This window comes from Papilio polytes, unplaced genomic scaffold, assembly GCF_000836215.1.
Source record: "Papilio polytes unplaced genomic scaffold, Ppol_1.0 DF824169.1, whole genome shotgun sequence".
NCBI lineage: Eukaryota > Metazoa > Arthropoda > Insecta > Lepidoptera > Papilionidae > Papilio > Papilio polytes.
Genome location: NW_013525035.1, coordinates 3800763 through 3827823, shown reverse-complemented (window position 1 = coordinate 3827823; position 27061 = coordinate 3800763). Strand labels below are relative to the sequence as shown.

General features: G+C 34.4%; 3 protein-coding genes across 7 annotated transcripts in view; 2 read left to right on the top strand and 1 right to left on the bottom strand.

Annotated features, from left to right (window-relative positions):
- The window catches only part of LOC106111345 (plasma membrane calcium-transporting ATPase 2), a 133011-nt gene extending 124376 nt beyond the window's left edge, over positions 1 to 8635 (top strand). For 3 of the 4 annotated variants that reach the window (XM_013293379.1, XM_013293380.1, XM_013293378.1), the window contains 2 exons: positions 4776 to 4844; positions 6820 to 8635. In XM_013293379.1, the coding sequence (XP_013148833.1) occupies positions 4776 to 4844; positions 6820 to 7032 (282 nt within the window). In that variant the 3' untranslated portion in view covers positions 7033 to 8635. The remainder of the gene's footprint in view (positions 1 to 4775; positions 4845 to 6819) is intronic. The other variant, XM_013293381.1, reaches the window with a different exon arrangement.
- A 725-nt stretch (positions 8636 to 9360) lies between these two features.
- LOC106111352 (zinc finger CCCH domain-containing protein 13-like) overlaps positions 9361 to 27061 on the bottom strand; it is a 42815-nt gene continuing 25114 nt past the window's right edge. Inside the window, exons 3-22 of one of the 2 annotated variants that reach the window (XM_013293393.1) lie at positions 23204 to 23319; positions 22784 to 22925; positions 22524 to 22643; positions 21728 to 21892; positions 20857 to 20925; positions 19180 to 20356; positions 18957 to 19094; positions 18515 to 18697; positions 17148 to 17372; positions 16081 to 16195; positions 15860 to 15998; positions 14917 to 15467; positions 14426 to 14842; positions 13472 to 13637; positions 12963 to 13173; positions 12337 to 12488; positions 11583 to 11652; positions 11051 to 11150; positions 10445 to 10649; positions 9361 to 9810 (exon numbers count right to left, since the gene is read on the bottom strand). In XM_013293393.1, the coding sequence (XP_013148847.1) occupies positions 9740 to 9810; positions 10445 to 10649; positions 11051 to 11150; positions 11583 to 11652; positions 12337 to 12488; positions 12963 to 13173; positions 13472 to 13637; positions 14426 to 14842; positions 14917 to 15467; positions 15860 to 15998; positions 16081 to 16195; positions 17148 to 17372; positions 18515 to 18697; positions 18957 to 19094; positions 19180 to 20356; positions 20857 to 20925; positions 21728 to 21892; positions 22524 to 22643; positions 22784 to 22925; positions 23204 to 23269 (4482 nt within the window). In that variant the 5' untranslated portion in view covers positions 23270 to 23319 and the 3' untranslated portion in view covers positions 9361 to 9739. Of the gene's footprint in view, positions 9811 to 10444; positions 10650 to 11050; positions 11151 to 11582; positions 11653 to 12336; positions 12489 to 12962; positions 13174 to 13471; positions 13638 to 14425; positions 14843 to 14916; positions 15468 to 15859; positions 15999 to 16080; positions 16196 to 17147; positions 17373 to 18514; positions 18698 to 18956; positions 19095 to 19179; positions 20357 to 20856; positions 20926 to 21727; positions 21893 to 22523; positions 22644 to 22783; positions 22926 to 23203; positions 23469 to 27061 lie in introns of those variants that run through there. The other variant, XM_013293394.1, reaches the window with a different exon arrangement.
- Positions 23750 to 26597, top strand: LOC106111356. Its single transcript, XM_013293398.1, has 5 exons — positions 23750 to 24060; positions 24498 to 24670; positions 25105 to 25286; positions 25720 to 26143; positions 26467 to 26597. The coding sequence occupies exons 1-5, from the start codon at positions 23969 to 23971 to the stop codon at positions 26532 to 26534; spliced, it is 939 nt and encodes a 312-aa protein (XP_013148852.1). The 5' UTR covers positions 23750 to 23968; the 3' UTR covers positions 26535 to 26597.

The following is a 27061-nucleotide window of genomic DNA, read 5'->3' as shown; positions in this document are numbered from 1 at the left end:
CTACAGTCGACGGCGGCCGCGGCGCGCCTCGACAATGTAACCACACTGCTATTTAAATACGAACATGTTTGTAAATATGTAAGAAGTTTCTCGAACGTCTTTTTATGTATATCGGAGCGGTGATATTTTATATAGAGATTATAGATAGAGGCGACCCGTGGAATTGTGAAACGTTTTAATCTTATCGATTTGAAATTTACCAAGATAATGTTAACTTTTTTTAAAATATTCATATTTTCTCCCTAGCTTTCTGTGTAACTAGGCTATCTAGCAGCACGTCGACGAACGTGAACGCGTTTCGAACTCGTGCGACCTCTGTTCGGTTGTCATTGTTTGTTTCATAGTAAATTGGGACCACTTTACCCGCTAGTGACGTTCGGCCGACGAACGCGCGCTCGTACCTTCTGAGTTAGCCCTCCCTGTGCACTCCGAGTCACGTGACACTCGAAGCCTGTATCTACTAGGACACTAGAGAACTCTTACAATTGTAGAACTAAAAACATTGTTTTGTTGAAAACTATTTACAATTAATAATAAAATTTGAAGCAAATTCCATAGCATTTTCTTTCGCCACTCGTTATGCATGATGGGGGCCGCCCAGTCTTAGCAGAACCGCTCTATTTCAGATGTTAACGGTAAGTTTAGGTCCGCGGGCAGGCGCGCCTGGCGGCGGCCGCACGCCCTCCCCGGGCGGCCGGCGGCCGGCGGGACCTAGGTACACTCGACTTACGTTAGTTAGAGCATGAGCGTGTCTTGCACGTCTACTCTTCGGTACATACTCACCCCGTCGAACGAATAGCGACCTTATTGTGTAACGATACGTCACAAAACACAACTGCCGACTGTACGTCGATAAGTCGCTTTATCTGACGAGTGCCTCGCAACAGAGGTTGAAACTGCGCGCGAGCGGCCATTTTGTGACCGGCTCCGGTTCGCAAAATGGCGGCCGTTTCTTAGATTGTAAGTACAGAGTATCTATTGAAGAAATGTTAAAATGTTTCTTTTTTTTTTGGTACAAATGTTTTTTTTTTAAACTTGTATTCTAATTATTTTCGCTTCGCATTTAAAGTGTGAAACTGCTTATGTTACAGCGTTATGCATGTAAACAGATGTCTGTGAGTATGCACAATTTGTATTTTGTAAGCGACGGTCTCTGATAATGTAAAGTGAGTTTTGTCATCTTTATATTGTCGGGACCTTTGATTTTTTCAATGTTATTTTAATATATCAAGTATTTCACACGTAGGAGAAATAATCATTATAATTTATCACAGTAACAATATCGTACACTAGTCTTTAAGTTGTCGTACAAAAATAAAGTGCTGATACAAAATGCCTCCACCAATACTAAAAAAAAAAATTAACCTTATCATTAAAATCTTTTTTTAAACGGCTTATATAATTATTTCATTTTTTTATCGTTGACTCGGTTGTGTAAGTACTTATTTAATAAGTTGATTTTGATTTTTTTTAAATAATTTATTTTCATGTAACGAGAGGTTTTACTTTTTAATTTTAAAACATTTTAACCGGCTATATAAACTACCAATTTAATATTAAAAAAAAGTTCATTTGAATAAAAATATTTATTTGAATTGTATCGATATTTCATTTGACCTTGAACACGTCCAATTTTTCCCAAAAAATGGTAAAAACCGCGAAGTAGCTCACATACCGGATTTTATATTTCGCATTCGTAGTCGCTTAAAACACGGTAAATACAGATTATTACAATTTTTTTATCTATATTAGTAATCGCTAGTGGATGCCCTCGACCCAGGTAGTGTGAATGCCCCCTAATCCTAGTCGACATTAGCCACTAACAAAGGACAATGCTTATAATATTCCCCACTTTACTAATAGTTAAATCACTGTAGAAGGTGTTCCAAAGCCAATTTTTTTCTTTGTAATTTTCGGTTTTTGATTTTGGAACACCCTTTTTTCGTACTGGCAATAAGGAGTCAAGCCATGCTACGTGAAGTGTCTCCAGATTGGGATTTTTTGTAGAAGAAAACGTATCTGTAAAGATTCTTTTATATCTTCAGTGTATCATTAAGTCATGAAAGCTATTATTCCGTTGTTTTATTCGGTTTTAATTGAATACCCAAAAAAAAGTGTGGATTTTTGCCAAAACTTCGAGATAAACGGCAATACCCATCTGGGGACACTGGTTTACGGGTAACACTTGCCGCGGCGGCCCACTGAAACCTCCGTGATGTTGTTTTACAGCAAAAGGCGGACATATTGGCCGGCCGTCGGATATTTGTCAATAATTATTTGGCGGAACACCGGAGGATCAGCGTGCAATCCGGCGGCAGCTCCCTGCCGGCACTCAGTCCCGTATCGCATCAGAGCGATGACTAAAACAACTCAACTAAAACGACTCAACAAAACTAAATTGACTCAACAAAACTAAAACGATTCAACAAAACTAAAATTACTCTACTAAACCAAATTATCGCTTAGTGACCAAAGTATAACCATTGAATTAAAATTAAATTTTTAAATAATCGTTCTAAATTTAAATTCATTTGATATTTGTATTGTTACCAATGTAGTGTTGCCATGTTATTCTTAAATCTACTAATAACTGCCAGTTAATCCCAAAACGCAAATTAGACGCAATTAAATTATAGAATTTTGAAACATATATGAGTACGAAATATAACGATATTGTTCACTAAAAGTATTAGTTTAAGATATTTAGGATTTTTCGAAAAATAAAATATTTAAATTAGAATTTAATCATAAATATGGTGCACTTCAAATTAAAAAAAAATATTTAGTGTTGTTAGCGGCATTCGCCGAATGGAACATAGTTCGATTGTTTTCCACTTTAAAAAAATATAATGATTTTCTGTAAATATTTGCGACGCCTTTCTTCTCTATAACGTTGACAGATTATATTTTAATACGCGTTATTAAGATTTATAAAAAGGAGTGTGCACAAAGTTTTGTACGACTCTGCTTTTATAAAAGTATACTATTAAGGGTTTTACGATATTTAAATTTGCTTGTTTTTTTTTCTATTTTCGTTGTTTACGCTATTGATGTGTTTACTTTTCAGTTATATTCAAAAGCCTTATTTTGTTGATGCTTTATAATCTGTGTAAACATATAATTTTCTATTTTAATGGCAACAATTTGTGTATTTGCACATATTTTTGCCTCTATATTGATTTTATTTTTGTACGTGCATGAAGTATGACATAGATAGTACAATATATTTGTCAGTACTTTCAGATTGCATGTATTTGATATAATCTATATCTGACTATATTTATATCTTATACACACACACACTCACACGAATTCCTTATTTTTTGTCTTCCAATATTAAGATCCTTTTTTGTTTTTATGTTTTTTTCCTCTTCGCCAGATTTCAAGCAAATTTAAGTATCTTTCAAAGGGGTTAAAGATACTTTGATATGTTTATGTATTACTATATATTTAAATATTTATGTGCGTATCGCTAAAATATCACCTATTGCACTTCGTAGTGAAATTTATAATCTAATAAAATTAGTATATTAAAAACATTTTAAACTTCGTGTCTTGTTGTAAACCGATAATAAGTTAGGTATAAAAAAATCTTCTAACATTAAAACTATGCTTTTAGCAGTCTCGTGAACGCCTTAATATAATATTAAAATATATCGGGGAAACCGCAATCGAAATATCCACACTTGTACTATACAAGTGTGATTATTTTATATCTCTAACGCTTTTCGTCTTAAACTTTAGTAATAAAGTATCTGTACTCCAAAAGTAACTTTCATTTCACCCGACTGCCTCGTTGCGGAGCTGCGTTATAAGGTAACTGGCCGTTGGGACTGTATGTGTTGTGCCGCGTGACGTGCGCCATCTTGGCCGCTTGCTTGCACCCGCACGCCGCCATCTTGTACGGCGCGTGCGTCACTGTCTTTTATTTCAACGACCATTTTTAATCGTTTAATTTCATAATGGTTTTGAAATAAAATTCATAATGTATATAGTAAATGTATAGATAAATAAAGTGTGTAACGCTTTCACAATTTAGATCGAATAAATGTTGTAGGAATGTATGTAGATGGTTAGTATCACATGCTTGTACATTAGTAAAATGTTAGAATCTGGTATGTGAGCAACTAAGCAAATCGTTATATGTGCTTAATAGAGCATGTACTGACGCTAGACACGAAAACACACACAGACAAACCGAAAGGAACGAAAGTTGATTCAATGTTGCTTAAATATTGTACACAAAACATTTATGTATCACAGATCAATGTTAAAATATGTTTTATTTCTTTTATGTTTTCATTTATGTTAAACGGATAAAGGAGCCCTGGATGGATACTGTAAAATAAAATAGTTCATAAGTGCACACCCCATGAATGTGCTTCTTAAGGCAATAGGATGTAAAACCCAGCGTTTATTTATGTTCTAGTGTTAATTTTGATTTGGAATCTTCTTCCTAAAGTCTGTTCCTTGCTTCGCGAGGCACCGCTTCGCTCGGAGCTGTCGTGTGCCAAACGAAACGTGTCGAACGCTATTCTAAACTACACACATTTACAACGATTTCTTTAACCAATATCGGTTTGAAGCTGTAGTGTAAATGTATATTTATAAAACAATCATATGCAGTAATGTGTAAAGAATAGCGTTCGTTGCGTAACAGCGAGCATCTATTGCAAGGGACGGCGGTCCTCTGCTTTACTCTTCGTACCGTGAGTCTTTTACTTCATGTTCTTGTTTTTATTTTCTTTTCCATGAATCCCAATTGCACCCGGAAGGTCATAGGTGGGGAGTTACAGGAGCGCTTGATCCCGGTGCCCTACAGCAAGACCTCAACCGATCAAGCTGTAAGATTACACAAAGCCTGCTCACTCACGTCTACCCTCTTTTTCACTTTATGTTGATCTTTGTTTTGTTTCTGTTCAACTCTATACTTACAAATTTTATACATTCTGTAACAGTCCTTCTGTGTACCCTGACCTTTCACTGGCAGAATAAAGGTGGACATACACGGACTAGTCTAATCACTAGTCGGTATTGATTGCTATAAACAGGAATGCAGTTTGTGAATTGCTTGCAGTTGATACCGTCTTTGTTTAGCAGTCCGTGTATCTCAGCTTTTATTGTTGATGGTGTTTGTTGTGTAAATGTTTTTGTGACAGTTGTTATTGGACGGTCAGTGGGCATTGCATGACACCTTTAAAGTATCCAAGCATGGGCTGTTAATTCATTATTTGTTGTTTTTTTTTTCAGTTGTTGAAGAACGTTTTTGCTGTATTTATAACTATTTTAATGCAAATTTTATAACATTTAAAATTAACGTTATTAATAAGACGTTGAATTTAAAATGCAAACGCAATACATTATCTAGTTAAAATAATATTGCATATTCCATAACACGTATCCATTCATTAAATTAAAATATTTGAAATGTAAAATACACATCGAAAATGCTTTTTTCTAAATAATCAATACGTATTTTAAACTTTGTAAAAATTGTAATAAAAACCAGTAGTTTTTGTTATTTAAAATATAAAAATAAACTTTCACGCACAGATTTCAGGCTTTTGCAATACAAAATATAAAATCTAAACACTGGTTAAATTAGCACGCTTTCCGAAATTTTAAATTCTAGTACAAGATAGGCTAATTTTTTAATTTGGCATCATTCATCTTAGCAATTAGTGTTTGTGTGTTATTTTGCCTCATTTCGTGCACAGTTTAAAAGATATCGACCATAGAACCAATACCAGGGTCTTAAAGTTCATGTCAAAGCATTACATCGGTACAGCTTTTAGTTTGGTAACGTCAGCTTATGACAGGTCGAGGTTAGGTTAGGAGCAGCTTGCTTCCGTGCAGTCGGTCGGATGTTGCTTCGTGTCGCAGCGCGCTTCAGTAGCCGCTAGAAGGTCCGAATGCAGTCACAGAGCACGATCTGGGACCGAGGAGCCCGGACCGACACCGACTAGTGTAGGCCTACACCGATACCGACGCACTAGCCCCGCCCACCGAGATGTCTGTATTCAGAACCGAAGCGAACGTATCGCGAAGTGCATGGCATGGCGCCCGCGCGGTCGACTGTGACTGGAATTTCGAATAACCTACGCTTTCTGGCCTCTTTTATTACTGGCTCGGTGTGCTTACATTTATGTTTACGATCGTACACAAGTCTTCCTCACGGGGCTGCTCCTCCGGGATTGTCCCATAGATGTTGTGCCATCGGCCCGATTCCAAGCTTCAAACAAAATAGGAACATTTATTTTTTGTATATTATAACGCATGTTGTTTGAATCTTGGATCGTTTGTGTACACCTCAGTTTTATGGAATTAATCGTTGTGATGGATTACAAGGAGCTGTCACCGGCCGCCGCCGCACTGGCTCCCTAGAAGTTGAATTCCTTAAGCGCATCGCCAATCAATGTTGCAATTTTTATATCTATAAATTTTACAAAGAAATATTTACTTGATGTTTGGAAAGAAAATCTGTTTTATATTGTCCTATTAGTTTAATGTCCCCACTTATAAAATGAACGTCATTTGCACTGAATATGGCAAGTTTGTTTCTAATGTACATATTATGTGAGCACGCGCAGGAATTCACTTGCCTGGAGACCACGGTAGTCACGTTACCGTTGGTCGCCGGTACACGGGGACGTAGCTAAATATATCTTAATGTTTTTAATGTAAGTACAATACCTGTTGTTTGAAATCTTAGAATAAAGTTTGAGGAGCAGTTAGCTATGTCCCCGATGGGAGCCAGAGAGCGGCGCCGTGCCCGGCGGCCGCAGCGCGGGCGGCACTAAAGCATGTGCTTGTGCGCAGATCCGCGTGGTGAACGCGTTCCGGCAGGGGCTGGACTCCCGCGGCTCGCTGGCCGACGCCGCGCTGGCTGAGGCGCTGCGCAAGCAGACCGCGCTCGCCAAGCGGTTCTCGCACGCCTCCAGCGTGGAGTGCGAGCCGCGCGACGCCCTCGCGCCGCACGACATCGACGTGGAGCGCCTCTCCAGCCACAGCCACACCGAGACCGCCGTGTAGCCGCCCCCCGCGCACCCCCCGCGCACCCCCGCGCAACACATCGCTGCCATCGCTCTAATGTAAACGTAACGCTATTGTGTATAAAGTCATATTTAAAAACGGAGATACCACGTTCGTATTTGGTTTAGAGGCGCCGGGCCGCCCCCGGCGCGTCGGAGCATAAGTTATTGTTAACTAGTGTGTTTATTGCGATTGTTTTGAAAATATTTTATTATAATACGCGCGTCGCCGCGCGTCTGTTGAACAAATAAAAATATTGTCTAATTATTAATTTTAGATGTAAGCGCAAGAACGAGCGATTGAGCGTGTGTTTTTTGAAAATAATTATAAAAAAAACATGGAATTATCGCATAGCATCGTGTCATCTCACACGGAATGAAATGTTTTGTATTGCTTTTGTGGGAAGCGAGGGCGGCGCGCGGGCGGGGGGTGACCGCGCTGTAGCCCCGCCCCCCGCCCCGCGCGCCGCCCTCTCTTCGGACTAAATTATTCAACTATTAGTTAAGGTGTTTGTTATAAATTTCAATAACTTTTTCTTTTTGTTTTTACGACCTTTTTCCCCTAATTCTAAGTACCTATACATTAAGTCATATCGCGAAGTAGCCGCATCGACCGGCAGGCGGCGCCGAGCCGAGCCCGCGCCCGCAGTAGTCCACTTTGAACATCTTCGAAATGTTTAAATAGAAATAAACATTAACTTGTATAGCTGAAGGTATTTATTTGTAATGCTAGTCTCTTATGAAACAAATACTAATTATTCAATTATTATAATGTACTTATTGATTATTGATAAATACTTCAAGTTTATTAAACAAATATAGTCTACGGAGTAACGAATTGATTTTGGAATTTTTTCTCTATGAGCAATAGCGCAGCGCGCGCGCGTCGCGGGCGTTTGCGTGACGTCACGTGCGGCCGCGGCGAGCGAGCGCGCCAGACATAGGCGACGTAGGATCGCAGCAGTGGCATTTTCAAATTATAAAGTAAGACATGTAAAGGACTTAGTGAGGAGTCGGAGGCGACCGCGCCCGAGAGCGGCACACCGCTCGCCGCCCACTTGTTTTTAGTAATAAATAATAATAACATAATAAAGTCAAACGATTTAGCGAATCGGCAATGTTCAATTTTGTATAGAACGTTTCATAGTAGAGGTATTGAGAATTGTTACGTTGTGTTTTGTGAGGCCGCCCTCCGCGGAGGGAGGCTGTACCAAACTATAAAACGATCTTGTAAGTAATTAAGTATTAGCTTGGAAATCAATAAAGCCTTTTTAAAAAAAAGTTAGTTAAAGATGAAAAGTATTCAAGTATCACATGTTTAATATTTGTTACGGTTTCAGTGATAGGGGTCATGTATCGTTTTGTATGTTGATATATTCGCTATATTTTGGTTTATTCGTTACCACGTGTTTCCCGATGAAAGACATAATGAATTAGGAGTGTAGAGGAGCAGAGCAGAACAGCGCAGAGCAGCTGCTGGCTGCAGTTGGCTGCGACAACCACTTGTTTTGACATGACAGTCTGCCACTAACCATTTTAGGTGATAAGTCCCATTGTTGTATTTTTCGTCTCACAATAAATGAAAATCTATTTTATTGTTTTTATGCCTGTTGTTTCATTTTTCAAAATAACCCCGAAAACTTCGTAAATTAGACAAGAATATGATTCTACCTCATTTTCGGGAAGAACTCGAACGAAAAGGTGCAAAAAATATATTGAGGAAGCTTAGTTGAAACTTGAAACATTTTTCACATGATCTCCCGCGCGCTTCCTCAAAACCACAAACTAATGCAATCAGTTATAGTTTGTCTAAATAAGATAGATTGGTTGGACAATTCATGTGACAATTTAGTAGGGATGTTGTGTAAAATAAAGCATGATAATTTCGATTAGAAGTTGGAAACGATAGTTTTATAAATTAAAACACTTTTTTCAAATTAATAATGACCTGCAGAACCATTCATATGCATCATTTATCAAATTATTTTATTTAGACAAAACTATAATAAATAGAATCAATTATTTCAAAATTAAGTTTTTCGATGAGATAGCTCAAAATGTACACAGAGATGTTTGTAAATCATTATCAAAAAAATAATTATATTGAATTAAATTGACTTATTTGGGTAGAACATAATTTTTGGTTGATTTCTTTCTGGTTATCTTACGAGGAAAAAACACATGCATAATTCCTTCTAATGTAAATTATAACGTCTATAAATTTCTTGAATTCGAAAAAGATATTTCAAATAGGGCAATAAAAAACAAGACTTTTATATTCAACTTTTTATTGTTTTCTTAAATGTAACATTTTATTTACAGTTATTCCTTAAGACGAAATAAAACAATTCTGTGACAGAATAAAAACAATTATGTTCCTTGAAATTTTTAACTTATTCTACGAAATAGGGTCCAACGTAAGTAATCGTATTTAGCAAACCCCTAATTTTTTTTAACTAACTTCCAAAAAAAAAACATGAGAACAATTTCTTTTTTTATATTATTTCAAAATAAAAGTTTCAAAAGTCTTCTTTAAGAAGATTAATCACGTATAAAACTGAAATGAGCACATAGTATCATTTACTACGAACTATAGTGACAAACATTGACACTGACATGAGTCCAAAACACTATGGTTTTCTTTATTTATGGTATTTCCGCTACAATTGACAAGGAGGGAGATGCAGCAGCAGCAGGAGCAGCAGGCGCTAGGGGAACCTGGCGGCGAGCGCGGGCGGCGGCTCCGACGGTATGAACAGAGGTAACGTCGTGCTCGTATCTAAAAATAAAAGTAACATTTTAATAATAAAAAGTACAATTTAAAGCAACGACACATGGAAGTTGACATCAAACAAAAACAGCTATAGACCGATAAGTTATCTAACCTCAAAGGGACCTTAGTTCGCGTGTGAAGAATGTTTGTTGAAGTGAGTTAGTTTTTGTGTGAAGTATGTTTGTTGAAGTGAGTTAGTTTTCGTATGAAGTATGTTGAACTGAACTAGTTTGCATATAAAGTATGTTTGTTGAAGTGAGTTTGTATATGAAGTATGTTTGTTGAAGTTAATTTGTTGGTGAAGTATGTTTGTTGAACTGAGTTAGTTTTTGTGTGAAGTATGTTTCTTGAAGTGAACTAGTTTGTATATGAAGTATGTTTGTTAAAGTGAACTAGTTTGTATATGAAGTATGTTTGTTGAACTGAGTTTGTGTGAAGTATGTTTGTTAAAGTGAACTAGTTTGTATATGAAGTATGTTTGTTGAACTGAGTTTGTGTGAAGTATGTTTGTTGAAGTGAACTAGTTTGTATATGAATTATGTTTGTTGAACTGAGTTTGTGTGAAGTATGTTTGTTGAACTGAGTTTGTGTGAAGTATGTTTGTTGAAGTGAGTTAGTTTGCGTGTAAAGTGGTCCTGACCGAGTTTGCGCAGTGCGGCGGGTAGTGCGAGGGGCTGGGGGCGCGGCGGGGGCCGCAGCAGGTGCAGGGGCGGGTGCGGGGCGCGCGGCGGCGGCGGCGAGCCGGGCGGGGGCGGCGGCGGCGGCAGCGCGTCCCACAGCGGCACGTGGTCGGGGTGCGCGGCGGGGCACGGCCACGCACACCCGCTGCGGCGCAACTTACGTCGCTGAACATAATTACATATAAATATTTACCAAATTTGTTGTGATCCCTTCAGCAATTTAGGCTATAAACTCTAACAAACATCCATCTAAACTTCCGCATTTATAATATTAGTATGATTCTATGAGCAGCGGTCGCTTCGTCATTTTGGCGCATTCAGGTGGCCGCTTGCTCGTTTGCCACCTTATAATATAAATTTTCTATTCGTGAAGTGTTCAAAACATAAATCATCCAAGATTGCGACAGCGGCCATTTTGTATTTTTAATTGTGTTTAGTCAAGCCCTTTAGTTTTATTACATTTACTTTTAAATTGTTTTTACATTAGGAAATCAGTTTTTTTTAATTAATTTGTCACGAGTTGTATGTAAATTAAGGTAATTAAGTAAATGTACTGATGTAATTACCTTCTTAACCGGCGGTTCCTCTACATCGGAGTCCTGTCCTGGCTTGTAGCCGTCGGCAAAGCTGACACGTTTGCCGCCGCGACTCGCCTCGCCGCTAGAACTAAACACATCATTTTTAAAAAAATAAAATCACCCACAAAATCGTTAAATAATCACTAAAGAAGATCCTTTGTAAATCCACACTCAAATACTTATTTAATATTCTTTGTTTTCCAGATTATCTTATATACTTTTACCAAGTTTTATCCAAATTTATGAAACCATTCTGATGTTAGGTTTTAAGAAAGATTTATCCATTTTTTTGCATTTACATTAGTAAGAACATTTAGTACTAGCTGCTGTCTGCGACTTCGTCCGCAAGAAAGTAAAAAAATATAGCCTATGTTACTCACAGATAAATTCCCTTTCTAACAGTAAAAGAATTTTTAAAATTGGCCGAGTAGTTTTTGAGTTATTTGAATACATACAAAAAATACAAACCTTTCCTCTTTATAATATTAGTATAGGCAGTTAATAAAAACGACATACTTACACGAGTATTCCTTTCTCGGGAGCATCCTTGTCTATTTCGGGAGAATCTTCTTTCGCCACCTCGCCAAGTACTGGAATATTAATATATTTATGAAATCGATACTAAAACCTGTTGCTCTTTCTACTGCAAAAGCCAGTATGAACAGATGCTATTAACTAGCTTTTCCCCAAGACCCCGTGTGCGTGGAATCAAAATTAACAATAAATAGCCTATTCTTTTATCCAGATTATTCTTTACATCTATACTAAATTTCACGATGTTTGGCCGTTTGGGCTACAAACTCTAACACAAATATAACTTTCGCAATTATAATATTAGTATGATTTTTTATTTATATTTACGTGTATAATTAAAATTTTAAGTCATTTATTGTAGAGTGTCGTTGGCTCAGTGGTTAACATGAATTACAATTGTTGGTCTTAGGTTCGCATCCCGGCATGTACATAAAAAAATAAAAATGTCCATGTGACATTTATATTCATACTAGCTTTTACTCGCGACTTTGTCTACATGGAATTAAAAATAGTAAAAAATAGCCTCAAAATTGTTTATTGAAATCAGCCCAGTAGTTTTTAAGTTATTTCAATACATACAAAAATACAAATCTTTCCTCTTTATAACATAGTATAGACGTACATTTATCTCACGTTCTTGTCTGTAAAGGTAGTTATTAAGTCTATGGCTTGTCACCCCCAACCAAGGGTAGGTTCCGAGCACCACAGTGGGGGATAGCTGATGATGATGATGGAGTTACCAGTATTCTTGAGCGCATGGTCTATCCTGGCATCGAGGGTGCTGAGGCGCGCCGCGGCATGCAGCGAGTCGTGCGCCTGCGCCTCGGAGAAGCAGTCCCCGTACTGCAGGCGGTCGGCCGCGCCGTACATGTCCATGTACGCCTCGTCGTAACTAACAAATACAGAAATCTATACTAATATAATAAAACTAACTTTACAATCAAAGAAAACTTTAGGATATCCTCTACTTCTATGATAAATTTCATTGAAATCCCTTTAGTAGTTTAGACTACAAACTCTAACAAACTAAACTTTCTCATTTATAATATAAGTAAATATTAGTATGATGTAGACACCCACTTTACAGCATATTTTTAAATACCTTAAGCTTACTGTCTAGTCTTCTAAAATATATAGCCTAGATAGATCAATAAATTAAAAAAAATGTTACATAGGAAAAAAACACAACTAGAAGCCAATAGCAGCAAAGAAGCAAGATTGGTAACATTGGCTTTACAATATTTTTTATTAAGATAAAGATAAAATGGATATAATTCAACCATAATAAGCAAATTTGTATATTTAATTTTTAAATTAATATGATTAAAAATATAATAACAGTATTCAATTTGATATTTAGACTTACCCATTAGTATTTCCAGTTGCCGTGTCTGTACGATTAGCAAGGCTCTGTATTTTATATACAGGTTGTGGCGATGGTAAGGGACTTGTTTTCAGTTGTGGCGTCTGTTGTTGTTGATCTTGTTGTTGTTCTTGTTGTTGTTGTTGTGATGTTGGTACTTCTGTCGTGTTCTCGCCCCCAGTTAGTACAATATTCACTTCTACTGGTTTTAAACCTGATATAAAATTAATGTTATATAGAATATCAAGTTTGTTGTAAACATTGTGAATAAGTGATGTTTTTTTTAAGTAGTCAAAACTCGAAAGTTAAAATTTAAGTACAATAAATTAAACAATATTTAAAATCTTCGAATAAATGTAAGTTTTACACATAAGAAGGCAATATTTTTATCGTAATTAAGAGTAAAATCGAGCCCTAAAAATGAGCAGAAACTACGATTGAGATAAGTTTATGTACAAAATCAGTTAGTAAAAACCTTATTTTAGTTGTATATAGTATTGTTTGTGTCTTACCCCATCTCGAAGGTCGCGGTGCGTGGGGTGTGTGGGGTGCGTGCGGCGCGTGGGGCGCGTGCGGGTGCAGGCCGGGCCGCCAGTCGCACTTGATCTCCCCGCGGCTGCGCGCGCGTACCACCGTCTCTATGCGCTGCTCACCCCCCGCGTGCGGCGGACACGCTTGCTAAAACCACAAATTATACTAATATTATAAATGCGAAAGCTTAGATGGATGGATGTTTGTTAGAATTTGTAGCCTAAACGGCTGAACGAATTTCGATGAAATTTGGTATAGATGCATAGTCTAGAAGAACACATAGACTACTCAATTTTCTTTTTTTGATTCCACGCAGACGGAGTCGCGAGTAAGAGCTAGTACATATAACTATACAAATAATAATGTTGGTATATATGTAATATCGAAACAAATATGATGTAACGTAACGATGTTATTAACGAAAATCGTGTTTAATTTTTTTGTTTGTCTGTCTGTGAGTGTATTCACAAGTCGCGTTTGTTCCGGGTAATCTCCGAAACGGCTGGTCTGATTTTGACGGTACTTTCACAGGAGGGTAGCTGACATAGACGGGTATATTATAGGCTATTTTTTTAATTCTGTCAAAATAGCATCAAATTGCTATCTCTGTAACGGGTGGACCTAATTTTAACGGGACATTGCCTGGTAGGTAGGTTCACGCAGAATTGTCATATTCGACCTTTTTTTTTTTTGTTCCACGGTAACAAAGTTTGCGAGAAACACTTTACACATCTATACAAACATTATAAAGAGGAAAGGTTTGCATTTTCATATGTATTGTAATAACTCAAAAAGAAGTGGACCGATTTTTAAAAAATCTGTCACATTTAGAAACCCACATTACCAATAACACGAGCTATAATTTTTTAATTTGATGCGGCCGAACTCGCGAGCAACAGCTAGTAAATAATAATGACCGTAGTGTTGAAACTTACTTGACTGGCGACGTCACTTTGGTAAGCCATAGCCAAATGTTCATACATTTCGTAATTATCTTGCTGGTATTCCTGATTCTCCTCGCATTCGACAACCGACTCTATTTGCTTGCAATAAAGTCCACTTTGGCTCGCATTAATCACATCATTGAAACTATAATTGGAATTCTGTGAAGACGGCCTTAAATGACTATCGTCTTTTTCATACATCTTCACGCTGCATACCGACTCTTGGGATGAGCAGAGAGACATCGATTCCTCCATTACAGGTTTTACTTGGGACCTTGGTACTGGAGATATTGTTGGTATCACTTCTATGTTTGACACTATTTGTATGGGTGGCATATTTTGTGGTATTGAATTTGGTGATGTTTGAGGTATGGTGATTGGTGAAGGAGTTTCTTCTACTTGTGGTTCCTAGAAAAGAAAAAAAAATAAGTTAGTAGTAAATTTAGGTACATTGTACAACAAATATTTCTTTTTTTAATCACCTTAATTTCAATTTCTTCTTTGTCCTCTTCAATAACTTCAGTAATTTTCGGAACATCTTCATTTTTGTCACTTGGTATTTTCTCTTGTTCTTTTTCTGTCAAATCCTTTTGATTTTCTGTTATTTTCGGTGACAGAGGATATTCTTCTGTAACCTCCTTCTTTATATGTATATTATTACCAACGAAATCATTCTGTAATTCTTTAACATTAATAATTTCCCTCGGTTTCTGTCTTCTTGGTGAGAATTTCATCAAAGATTTGGTCTTTTCGTCGTCAGTGAGACGTTCCGTTTTAATATTATTTAGTATATTGACGTCGAATAACTCTTCGCTTTGTGCTGAATCCGTTGATGTCTTTCTTTTACGTTTCTTTTCTTTCTTCTTACCTTCTGCCTTCTTCTTTGCTTTCTTCTCTGATTCATCTGTACTACTCTCAGTTGTAGATGATGAACTACTTGTAGATTCTTCTTTCTTTTTACGCTTTAAGATCTTCTTTTGTTTTGATTGTTTCTTCTTTTTATTTTTCTTAATAGTTTTTCTATCTGTTGTTTCTGTATTTGGTAGTTTTGGTTATGAAAATGATTTAATAACATTTTACTAATATTATAAATGCGAAGGTATTGACATGAGGACATTTGTTAAGAGTTTGTATCCTAAACGGCTGAAAGGATTTTGATCAAAATTATGCATAGATGTAGGGGATAGTCTGAAAGAACACATAGGCTACTAACTTTGTTTTTTTTTTTATTTCAACGCGGATGGAGTCGCGGGCGAAAGCTAGTATTGTTAATAAATATATAACTAGTTTTTTAAACGTATTTAACATTTGCTAAAATCGATGAATAATTTTATTGCTTAGATATATTCCATGAAATTGAGTGAATCTTGTTTATATAAGCATAAAGTACAAATTTCAAATATAACCTAATTAAATTTATCTTACCGCTATCATCTTCGGAATCATCAATTGTCTCAATTTTACTTTGCTTTCTCTTTTTCTTCTCTTTTTCTTTCAATTTCTTTAAAATCTGTTTACCAATACGACGTTTTTTTGCTGATTTTGATTTTGTTTTCTTCAGAGCCTGCAAATATTATTCAAAATTTGGTTAACATTTTACAAAATGTGTGTAATTTTTAGTGTAATTATGTACAGAGTATACTAACTTTCTTTTTTAACATCTTCTTTGTTTTTTTCGCATCCGGTTCACTCTCTGATGAAAGACTGGACAAAGACCGTTTACGTTTACGTAGTTTTTCTTTGTCGATTTTCATTTTCTTACTGAAAAAAACAAACCAAGGTTTAAATAAACATGATATCTCCAACAGAATTATCAAAATTCTTGCACAAATCAAACAAAATTATGTCTTTTATTCTCCTTTAAAAGATTGAGATAACAATGTATTTTAAATTGACATCTTTGCGGTACTTTTAATGTGAATTTCGAAATTAGCATATTTTGCAAAAAATCTTACCAACCATTTATTCACCAAAATATTCCGTAAGCTTTCCACAAAATGTATATCCATACTCATCAGACGAGTTTAAACTATAAACTAAAGATTTTTTAAACCATAAACATTTTTTGTACACTTTGTTTTAAACCGGTTTCATTTCACGCGTTATATCTAGATATTAATAAACTACCCTCATTTATTTTAACAATTGTTCTGACATCACTAATAAAAATATTGAACATAAAACAAACCTACCTACTTTACAAACTAGCTGTTTCACGGCTTCGTCCACGCAAAATCAAAAATTGTAAAAAATGTAGTCTATGTCACTTAGCGATAGCGTGACTCTTTTGTAGTGAGATTATTTTTTAATCGGTCCAGTAATTTTAGAGTTATTTGCATACAAAAATACAAATCATTCCTCTTTATAATATTACTATAGATGTACATAGACTTAATGTAAATATGTTGTATTCCTGGATCACACTTGTCCAGTACAGTTGGACAGTACTCAATAACTGGATTGAAATTCAATTGGCGTAGTGTGAACACTTACTGACGACAGTAAGATTATACGATTTATGCCTGGCCTCCGCTACTGTCCAACTGTACTGGCTACGTGTGAACGAAGCGTTATTTCAACCTTTTCTATATGGATTTATAGCAAACATGTTAAATATTTTAAATTAATAAACAAAAATAAACTTTTGTTGTACTATAACTGAAAATCCTATGAAAAACTTGCTAGCTTAAAAACGAAAAAAAAAAGATTCTACCTTTTTTCAATTTCTTCCTCTATATCCAACTCCTGGCTCCATCCTTCACTGCTTAATTGTTTCATCTTTTTAACCGAACTTCCCTCTTCTTTCTTCTTTTTAGCTTCAATCTCCTTCTCGACTTCTACATCCTTCTTCTTCTTTCTAATATCTTCTTTCACAGGTGTTGTGCTGCGCGGGGTTTCGTTCCTATTTTCCACTTCTGGCCATACGGCTTTCATGAACCTATTACATTTGACAAAACTGACATGGGAAAGAAAAAATCATTTATCATTTCCGGGAAGAAAACCTATAACTTGAGCACATATTGCTTCATTTAAACATTAAATTGAGTACTTTATATATTCTCTGATACGAGGTTATTTTTTTTCAATATTTTCTAGTCTATAAATATAATAATAAATTTTAATACATAAATATTAAATTACACGGCATCGTAATTCAAAAAATTTTGACAACTTCACAACAATCAACAATGTCATATTGACAACCAAGTTTTGCTTTTTAAAGAATTTGTCATTGCCATTAAAAAAATTAAAAGCTCTCTTATAGTTATTTTCAATAAGAGGTTGTGTCCAGGACCTAACACGAAAATTTTTGAGAGAGCATTCAATTATCGATTGTATTAGATTTATCAGACTTTACGCCTTATAGGGACGCTGTATAGAGGGGTTTATCGTGAAAATTCCTGAGAACGTTTGTAACGTAATTATCAAATAAGTACAGAACGCCTACCGTGCGTAAAAAACACCGACAAAACTGTCATGAAAATATTCGTAATAGACACTCAGGAGTTGCAGATTAATAAAAAAACGTTTATTTATTTATAAAAATCGATTCCAGTAGTAAAAAAACGTTATTAAGAAAAAGTTTTAACATATTATTAAATGTAAATTTACGATTTGTGGTAATCATAACATCCTTGGTCCGCGTTTTCACTTAGTTCAATTTAGGTGGAATCATGTTCTAGCGCTGGTGGCGTGAAATTTAAAAATAATAATAAGGAAATAAAAAAATATAGCCTATGTTACTCACAGATAAATTACCTTTCTACCGGTAAAAGAATTTTTAAAATCGGTTCAGTAGTTTTTGTCATTACAATCAAACAAAGTTTTCCTCTTTATAATATTAGTTTATTTATAAAAAGAATTAGCTCAAAATGTATATTTTTTGGGAAATAGCGTTTGTAGTTTGGCATTTACACACAAGATTTGAGATGAGAAAGAAAGACGTTGTCCTATCTTTTTTATTTTCATTCTATTGTGACGCGAGTGAGTGGTATTCGCGCGAAAATAAACTGTCTATGATTAAAACAAAAATAAAATTGGGTTAATTACCATGAATAAAGGTATAAAATGTTCATTTACCTTTGATATTCCCTATCCAGTAGGACCTCTTCGGTCCGCAGAGGGGTGTTGGAGCGACACGCAGTCTGACTGAGGTCGTCTCCCTCCCACTCGCTGGAGAGCGGCACGGTGTGCGTCTCCGTCAGACAGAGATGGGGGCGCGGGTACCAGTTGCGGCACTTTGATGCGGCCGCGTCGGGGATTCTACATATGTATGTGTATTATAATCTAAGAGTGATAAACATTTTAAAAATTACGAGCATTTTCAGTGATTTACTTTAGATTTATTTTTAATTAACACTCGCTTTCGCCCACGACTCCGTCCGCGTGGAAATAAAGAAACAAAAGTTATTAGCCTATGTATATCCTGTACATACATAAATTTAAGAGATGTTATCAGCAAATTAGGCTGCAAACTTTAAAAAGATTAAAAAATACAATATATGTAGTGGTATTTACTTACTGGTCACACCCGTACACCCTATCAACAAGGTTCATTTTACACATGTTCAATTCTTCATAAACCACATCGCGATCTTTTACACAATTACACAACTTGGGGTTCTCGGTGTACCACAATTTAGGCTCCGTGCGAGTTTCTCTACAAAAAAATAAAGAAAACCAAGTAAAAAGAGTGGGTAATTAAAAAGATAAAAAAACCACAGAAATGTAATCTGTGTATTCACCTGTAACATTTATTCTTGTCGTGTCTAAATAAAATAGGTTGACAAATCTTTAACACAAAACTCCAAGTCTCCAAGGAATCAACTGTCGCTTTGGACATTTTCGCTTCCATAGATTCTTCCAAATCCTTCTCTACAGACAGACGGAAACTATCCATAGATTTGTATCCACTTTCTGTCGTATCGCTAGTTTTGTATCCACTTTCACTAGAACGATATCCATCCGAGTAATCGCTTCTTTGACTCTGTTGGTATTTCATTTTTTCATCTAATTCTGGAGTCACTGATAGTCTAGAATCAGATTCCCTCGCTTCTGCTTTAATCGGAGAATCGTATTCAACCAATCCTTTATCCTGACTCATATCGTCACTCATATCCTCCTGCTTTATCTCGTTTATGACAGATTCCAAGAATGTATCGTCATTCCCATCTTCCATTGCATCTTTAGATATATCTTGATCGTAATCTTCGTCCTTCAAATCAGTCGGAGAATATATAGAAAGATCTTTAGTTTTAGCTCCATACTTTTCTTTCCCTGATTCAACATCAAACATATCCAACATTTCATCGTCATTTGGATCTATTTCAAATTTAAACGAATCAATAACTGGTTGCAATTTCTCTATTTTTATAGGACGTATTGGACTGTCTCTTGTAAATTCTTTCAGCTTGTCTTGTTTCTTCAGTACGCTGTCTCGTACTTGTTCAGTAATAGCTTTTGCGTACTTAGTATCTGTTTCATGTTTAACTATTTTTTTTACAGGCTTTTCTTCAACTCTGGGACTTGAAGCTTTTTCTTCATTATCTAAAGACCAACTATCGCAAATTAGATAATCATTTAAGTTAACGTTTGCCTCCTTATCTTCTTTTTTAGCATCATCCGAGTCACAATTTCTGTCTTTACTTTTCTCTCTCCCTTTCTCCTTATCTTTGTGTTTATATCTATCTCTCTCTTCGCGTTTGTAATCTGAATGACGTCGCTCATATCTATCGCTTTTATATTTCTCTCTTTCAAAATCTTTGTCACGATATTCCACAGTTTTAGTCTTATCTTCTTCTTTCTTACGTTGAAAAGGATTATCGTATTCCGGTAACAACTTTTGATAGTCAAATTTGTATTTTTTACCTTCATCTCTTGCTTTCTTCGCCTCTTTAATGATTTCATCTACTTTTGCTGGATCTAGAAATAAAAGAATATTTTATTATACATGTTTTATGCAATGACATAAATTATTCTACTTACAATAATCTACAACTACTTAATACTATACTAATGTAACATTCCGAAAAACATACTAAGACAACAAAATGACGAAAACGACAACATATATTGCAGGGGTGACGAACCAATGGCACATGACACAATATTTTATGCACGTTACAGATCTCAAAACTACACAAAAGTATGAATTTCTCATTATAACAGCAATTGCAAGTAATCACTGTAAATATATTCTCACAATAATTATAAAATCCGAATTTATTGATGAAAATAAGAATAATCTCATAGAGATTATTGATTTATAAAAATGGCACAAAAAGGTTTGCCACCCCTGACATAATTTTCATTCCAATATAAAAACTATACACATAGAAATTACACAATTTACTACTAATACTAAATACTATAATACCATCTCCTGTAAATATGAAATAACTTAAATATTAAGTCCAACTTACTGGTTTTCTTTTTGTTTCTTTGCACTTTACCTTTGTAGTCCTTCGGATTGCACAATCGAAAACGGCTACCTACATGCACGCAACACAAATATAACAAGCACAAAAAACACACTAGGTGCATATAAAATAAGTAAAATAACATTGTTAAAAAAATAATGGGGCTAGTTAGAGATATCTCAAATATACCAATAATGTTAATTATAAGGACATAATCTTATTAGTTACATTTCATTTTAATAAGCTATTGGAGAGGGGGCAGGAGGGTGCAGGAGCCCACTCCTCTGAAGATTCAAAGTCAAAATCCTAGAGAGGCACATAGTTAAACCAAAAAGGTATATAATTATTCAGTTTCTCATTGAAATTGTACATGTTGATAAACATTATTTTTAATATGAATGAATTTTACACCTAGAATATCAGCTGGTATAAATGAGGCTATCTCCCAGCTGTACAATTATGTCAGCTTGTTTCCTAATCACTAAGAGCACTAGGGGATTGGCATGTCTTTTTAAAGATAAATCCCCCTCCTCCTTATAAAGATTTAAAAAAATTAAACTATGTGCTACATTAATATTAAAAATATACTATTTTACTGACTTATAAGCATAATATAAATAAAATTAATAATTTTAGTGTTAAAATAGAATCAGTAAAAGTTAAAACAGTAAAAAAATAAGGTGCTTAAGCTAAGTGAGATTTACTTCCATTTCCTATGTGCAATTTTTTTATTCAAAAGGTGGGAAACAAGCTAGAGGCTTTTGTAATAAATGAAAATAGCAAATTGACCCTGCTAACATATTCATAGTTGCAGATGTTCTACCCTTAATTGACAAAGGATGAATATAAAAGGATATCAGTTATATTCACTTACCAAGAAAATGTTTGATAGGTGGCATTGCTTTAGTTGGCATCGCTTTCTCACTGGTTGAAGTTGGACAGATCAAACCTAATGGTATACCCAATTCCACTAATTCCATCTTACGTTTCATATCTTCTATTTCTGATAGTGTCTTCTTCTGAAGATCAATATATGAATCTGTAATAATAAAATTGTTAATAACATTTTATCTATATCTATATAATAAAGCGTAAACACACACTTCTTTGTTGCCTAAGATGTCAGCAATTACAGCTTATTTTTAAATAATTCTTCTTGTTACAAAAAACCCTACACTTACGCTTTAGGCTGTATATTTTACGGCATTTAACTTAGGAGGTAAATATTTTGGGTAAAAACCTTAATGTGGAAAAGAGACCATAAGTTGCTGCCAACATCAAGGAAGCAAAATTGCCATAGTAGGGTAATTGGTATTTGATAAATGTCAACAATAAAGGTTTATATTTTTCCATGCACGAGCTGCATGGGAACGGCTAGTATTTGATAATTAAACAAATTTTTAGATTTAACATCTTTGTATACTTTAGAAAGGGGATTAACAGTAAGCCTTATGCTTAACAGTATCTTATGACTGAAAACTGAAATAAACCTTAAATACTTTAATTTGTGACCGCTGCTTACAATTAAACAGATGTCATTAAATTGCCTTTTTTAAATTCCAGATCCTGTTATAAATTTAATGTTTATGTGTCATTTCAGTATCTAACTGGGATCCACTTATTTTAAGATAAAACTGGGATTAAATTAATTAAATTAGATGATATTATACCTGTTAAAGGTCTTTTATAAGATCCTGGTTTTGGTGGTCTTGGTTGTTTCTTTTGATCATCATCAACCTTCGGTGTTGAAGGTTTAATTCCACATAATTTTCCAATTAACACTGTTGCATCTAAAAAAAAAGAAAATAATAACAAATTTGGAATTAGGAACAGAAATAAGTACTTTTTGTTTATCTCTATCTCACTAATGTTATAAAATATTTGAAAAGAACCATATTTATTAATTACAACTAAATAAGTAAATACTTACGACCAGTGCTTGTAGGCTTTGGTACAACTATGGGTGTTATTGGAGTCTTCTTTTGAATAGAAAAGGCCCTGAGTCTTTTCTTTGCATTTTCAACACCTTTAGATAATTTTGGCTTGACCTCAGATGTTGCGGGTTTCGTCGCCTAAACATAAATATGGACGATTATCAAATGAAATTAAAGAAATAGTATGTGATTGCTTACCTAAAATATGCCAGCTAGCCGAAAATTATTAACCTTGCACAATCTATAAGCTCTATTTGAAGTTAATGTTGGTAATCAACTGATTTTAGTACAACGTTAGTGGCCAACGAAACCGCAATATATCACAATGAGGTAAAGGTTCATAATCAATTCATACCATTTAACCAACATTAAACTCAGCTTTATTTTTGACAGTAATTGTCCAATCAATTCCTTACCGCAGGCGCATTACTAGATGCATCAGTCGGTCGGTTACAAGGTCCTGGCTGCTCCGCGGTATCCATGCTGCGTTAGTTGTTAGCAACGAGTACGGTAATAATTGTATTTCTTAAACCTGATGATTATAATTTCATTGTTAGTTTTTGAATTTGAAAACACATGATTGTGTTGCAAATTTGAACATTTGTTGTATTTCTGTACTTATTTTAGGTGTCAATTTTAATATCAGAGAACAAACAAATTAAACAAACTCTTCAATCTAAATTGTCATTTGTCAATTCAATTGTCAAGTAAAAAGCTGTCTTGTTTTCGTCTTTCGCTGTCAAAGAGTAAATGTCAATGAGTAAGAGTATGACGACATATTAGTATTTAGTTAATTTGAAGTTTTTTTTTATTAAATTGATCCCAACAATTACAACTAAAATTTCTCCATTTTTTCTTTTATTGTATACTATAAAAGAAATATATACTAACATTAAACGAGCTTTTTATATATTGGCAATAATCCCTCAAAGCAAGTTTTGATCGTTTTGACATTGACATTCACAGTTTGCTTTGTTTTGCGATCATGCCATGTATTAAGCTTTTTTTAAAAAAGTAGTTAATAAAACCGTAAAGCTTGTTTCTATAATCTAATTCCATTTGAACTTACGCATTATCAATCAAGTTTTATATTTATCAGTTGTCAGTCTTAATTTGAACAGTAACCCATCGTTTTGTTGTATTTACACTGTTTACATTATTATATTTATAAGTTTATAAAAATGGTAAACTACTGCTGCGTACAAGGATGCGGTCGCAATAGCAGATTAAATAAACATTTAAATTTTTACAACTTGCCGAAAGAAAGGCATCGGTAAGTAGTAACCAACAAATAGAACACAGAATTATAGTAGCTATAAATACCAGTGTAAATAACAATATACGAAACATTTATTATCATATAACTTTCTATTCATCATCATCACCAGTTCACTATGCACCTATTGAGAGGCTTGGAGCCTTCCCTAAGGGGCAACTAGGCCATAGTCAACCATGCTGGCCCAGTGTAGATTGGTTGACTTCACACATATCTTTGAATTTCTTTGCCCAGTGTAGGTTTCATTACAATATTTTGCTTCACTAAAAATGTTGGATAAATTATGTACAGATGAAATTCAAAACTTGAAAAACTCATGGGACATGGTGGGAATCAAACCTAAGACTGTAGATAACCAATCAAGTGCTTAAACTACTGACCACATCTCATTTATTAAATAATTATTGTTTAACAAGTAAATTATTTTTTTGCAGGCAGATAGAATGGCTAAAAGCTGCTCAACGGGAGGACTTAATAAAGAAAAATGAAGATCGAATTGTCTCGCCTCGTTTCTGTTCCCGCCATTTTCCTCCATCTAGTATTAAAAATAGAAATCTGAGTCCTGATGCAGTACCTACTCTATGTCTCCCTGGTAGTTGGGATGATGGTATGAAACATTTTATTTAATAAACCATTTAAATTTTTCATTACTTGTAAATAAAAAAAAGATATGACACTTTGAACATTATCTCTTTTTCTTCATAGAGAAAGAGATGGTAATATTATTGTAATATAAATCTAATAAGGGAGATTCGCCATAAGATGCCTATCTGTAATGTATTTGAAAAAGCTACTTGTCATTTAGTTCAATTTAATGAATATTACTGCTAGTACCTGTTGCCTTTGACTCAGTCCATGTGGAAATAAAAAAAAAACTTCATTTGTAAGCAGTGTTCTTCCACACTTTGTTCTACATCTATGCCTTTTAGCAAAATCTGTTAAGCCACTCTGGAGATGTAACAAACATATGTCTATGTCTAATATTTTATATTTTTGGACTATTTAAGATAGATTGATAGTTGTATATTTTTATTGTTTTAGATGACACAGAAAGCAGTCCACCAGTGCACATTGACATAATCTGTGATAATTGTAGTAAACCTATAACAGGTTTCCGTTACAAATGTGTCAATTGTGATGACTATGATCTGTGCCAGAAATGTGAGATGATGGAAGCACATTCACATCATTTCATGCTGCGGATGCCCAAGCCTTTGAAATATGTAAGTAATTTTACCTTTAATCAAACAAGTTTATTTTTAGATGTAAACTGTTGATGGTTTTTAGGTAAGGTTTTATGAATTGCGAAAAAAAATTTTGTGAAGAAGGGACTTTTTTGCTGATGTTGGTACTGTACAGTTACCAATAAAGAAATGACAAAGGATTTTTTTAGTAACATTAAGTAGAAATGATAGATAAAGAGATTTCATTATCATTTATTTTTGTTAGCCCCCTGTGGGATATAGGCCTTCCTCAATGTTTTCCACAAATGCGGTCCTCTGTCTGAAGCGTAAACTTCCAGCTTATGTTAGCGCCCTAATACTTATTTTTTGTCTATTCATCGGAGAGTGCTTTTATCCTATGATGAAGCATGGGTTTTTATATTTCTGGTCAAGTCACACTTATTTTTCTTAAAGATATTTTTTTGACTTACAGAAACTAGCAGATAATCTAATAAAGAAATGGAGGCGTCTTTTCAAGAAAGCGCATGTAACACCGAATTGTGAGGATAATTTAGATATTTCAAGTGATGATGAACCGATAAGAAAATATGCAAACTACGACAGCGGTATCGAGTTATCCGAAGATGTGAAATTAAAAATAAGGAAAGAAATACATCGAACATTGAAACTTCATCCTGAGGATGTTCAAAATAAAATATCAAAGAAAAGAAGTAATACTGAAGTTGAAGGTTTTAATAAACGAATGGCAATAGAAAATTTAGAAGATGATGGGGAATATTTAATAGTAAGCAATAATGCACCTGATGTTGTGTTTGCGGACGTCAATGAAATAAAAGATGAAGAAATTGTGGTTACCAATAATGAACTCTCGGAATCATTTGCTTCTATGTTACCAAGTATGAATTTAATATAATAATAATTGTGAATAAGTGAATAAAATGTAATAAGTTATTACTTATAGGCTTATTAAGATTTTATATAGCCTGATCAGGAACATATAAAATCCTTGCCTCGTTGCAGAAAATCATGGAAGTAATTTCTTTGAATACATTATAAAATAATGTATTAAGATATTTGAATGCCAGGATTTTTATATTCTTGATTAGGTTTTAATAGACTTAAATATATGACTTCAAACTCTCCTTTATAAAGAACTTGTAAAAGATCTTTTAGATCTGAAACTAATGAAATGTTAATAAAATATTATAACTTTTTTCAGATAATGATTCCCCCGTTGTGCTGGTTCAGATAGGTGATGATATATCTCAGTTGATGATTTTAAATTAATTCGACTTTAAGAAACTATTACATTATTGAGAAAATAATTACTACTAAATATATGTAATTTAAAACATAATAAATTGTAATAAAATTCATCTTTAACTTTGACAATATTCTTAAACATAACTATTAGCTGTGTTTTAAGTTTTAAATATTATGGAATTTTGGAATTATGTTTTGAAAATAAAAATGTTTTAAACTAAATAAGTACTCTTTTTGTTTTACGCATTACTACCAATTTCTACTGAAACCATAAATTATTTTATACTTGAAACATTTGACGTTTAACAAACACCGGTATAATCTGTGGCACAGTTCAAAGTGTAATCAGATATCAGCTGTGCCGTGTTTATCAAAATAATTAATATATTTAAAATATTTAAAGCAGAGATATATAACACAGTTTATTTAATTTTATACTTCACGACAGATATTTATGAAAAAATTACATTTTTTTTCTTAATTAATTTTTTCACGTCACTTTACAAGTGTCAATGTATATGTTTTTCTTCTTTTTTCATAAAAGAGTTTTC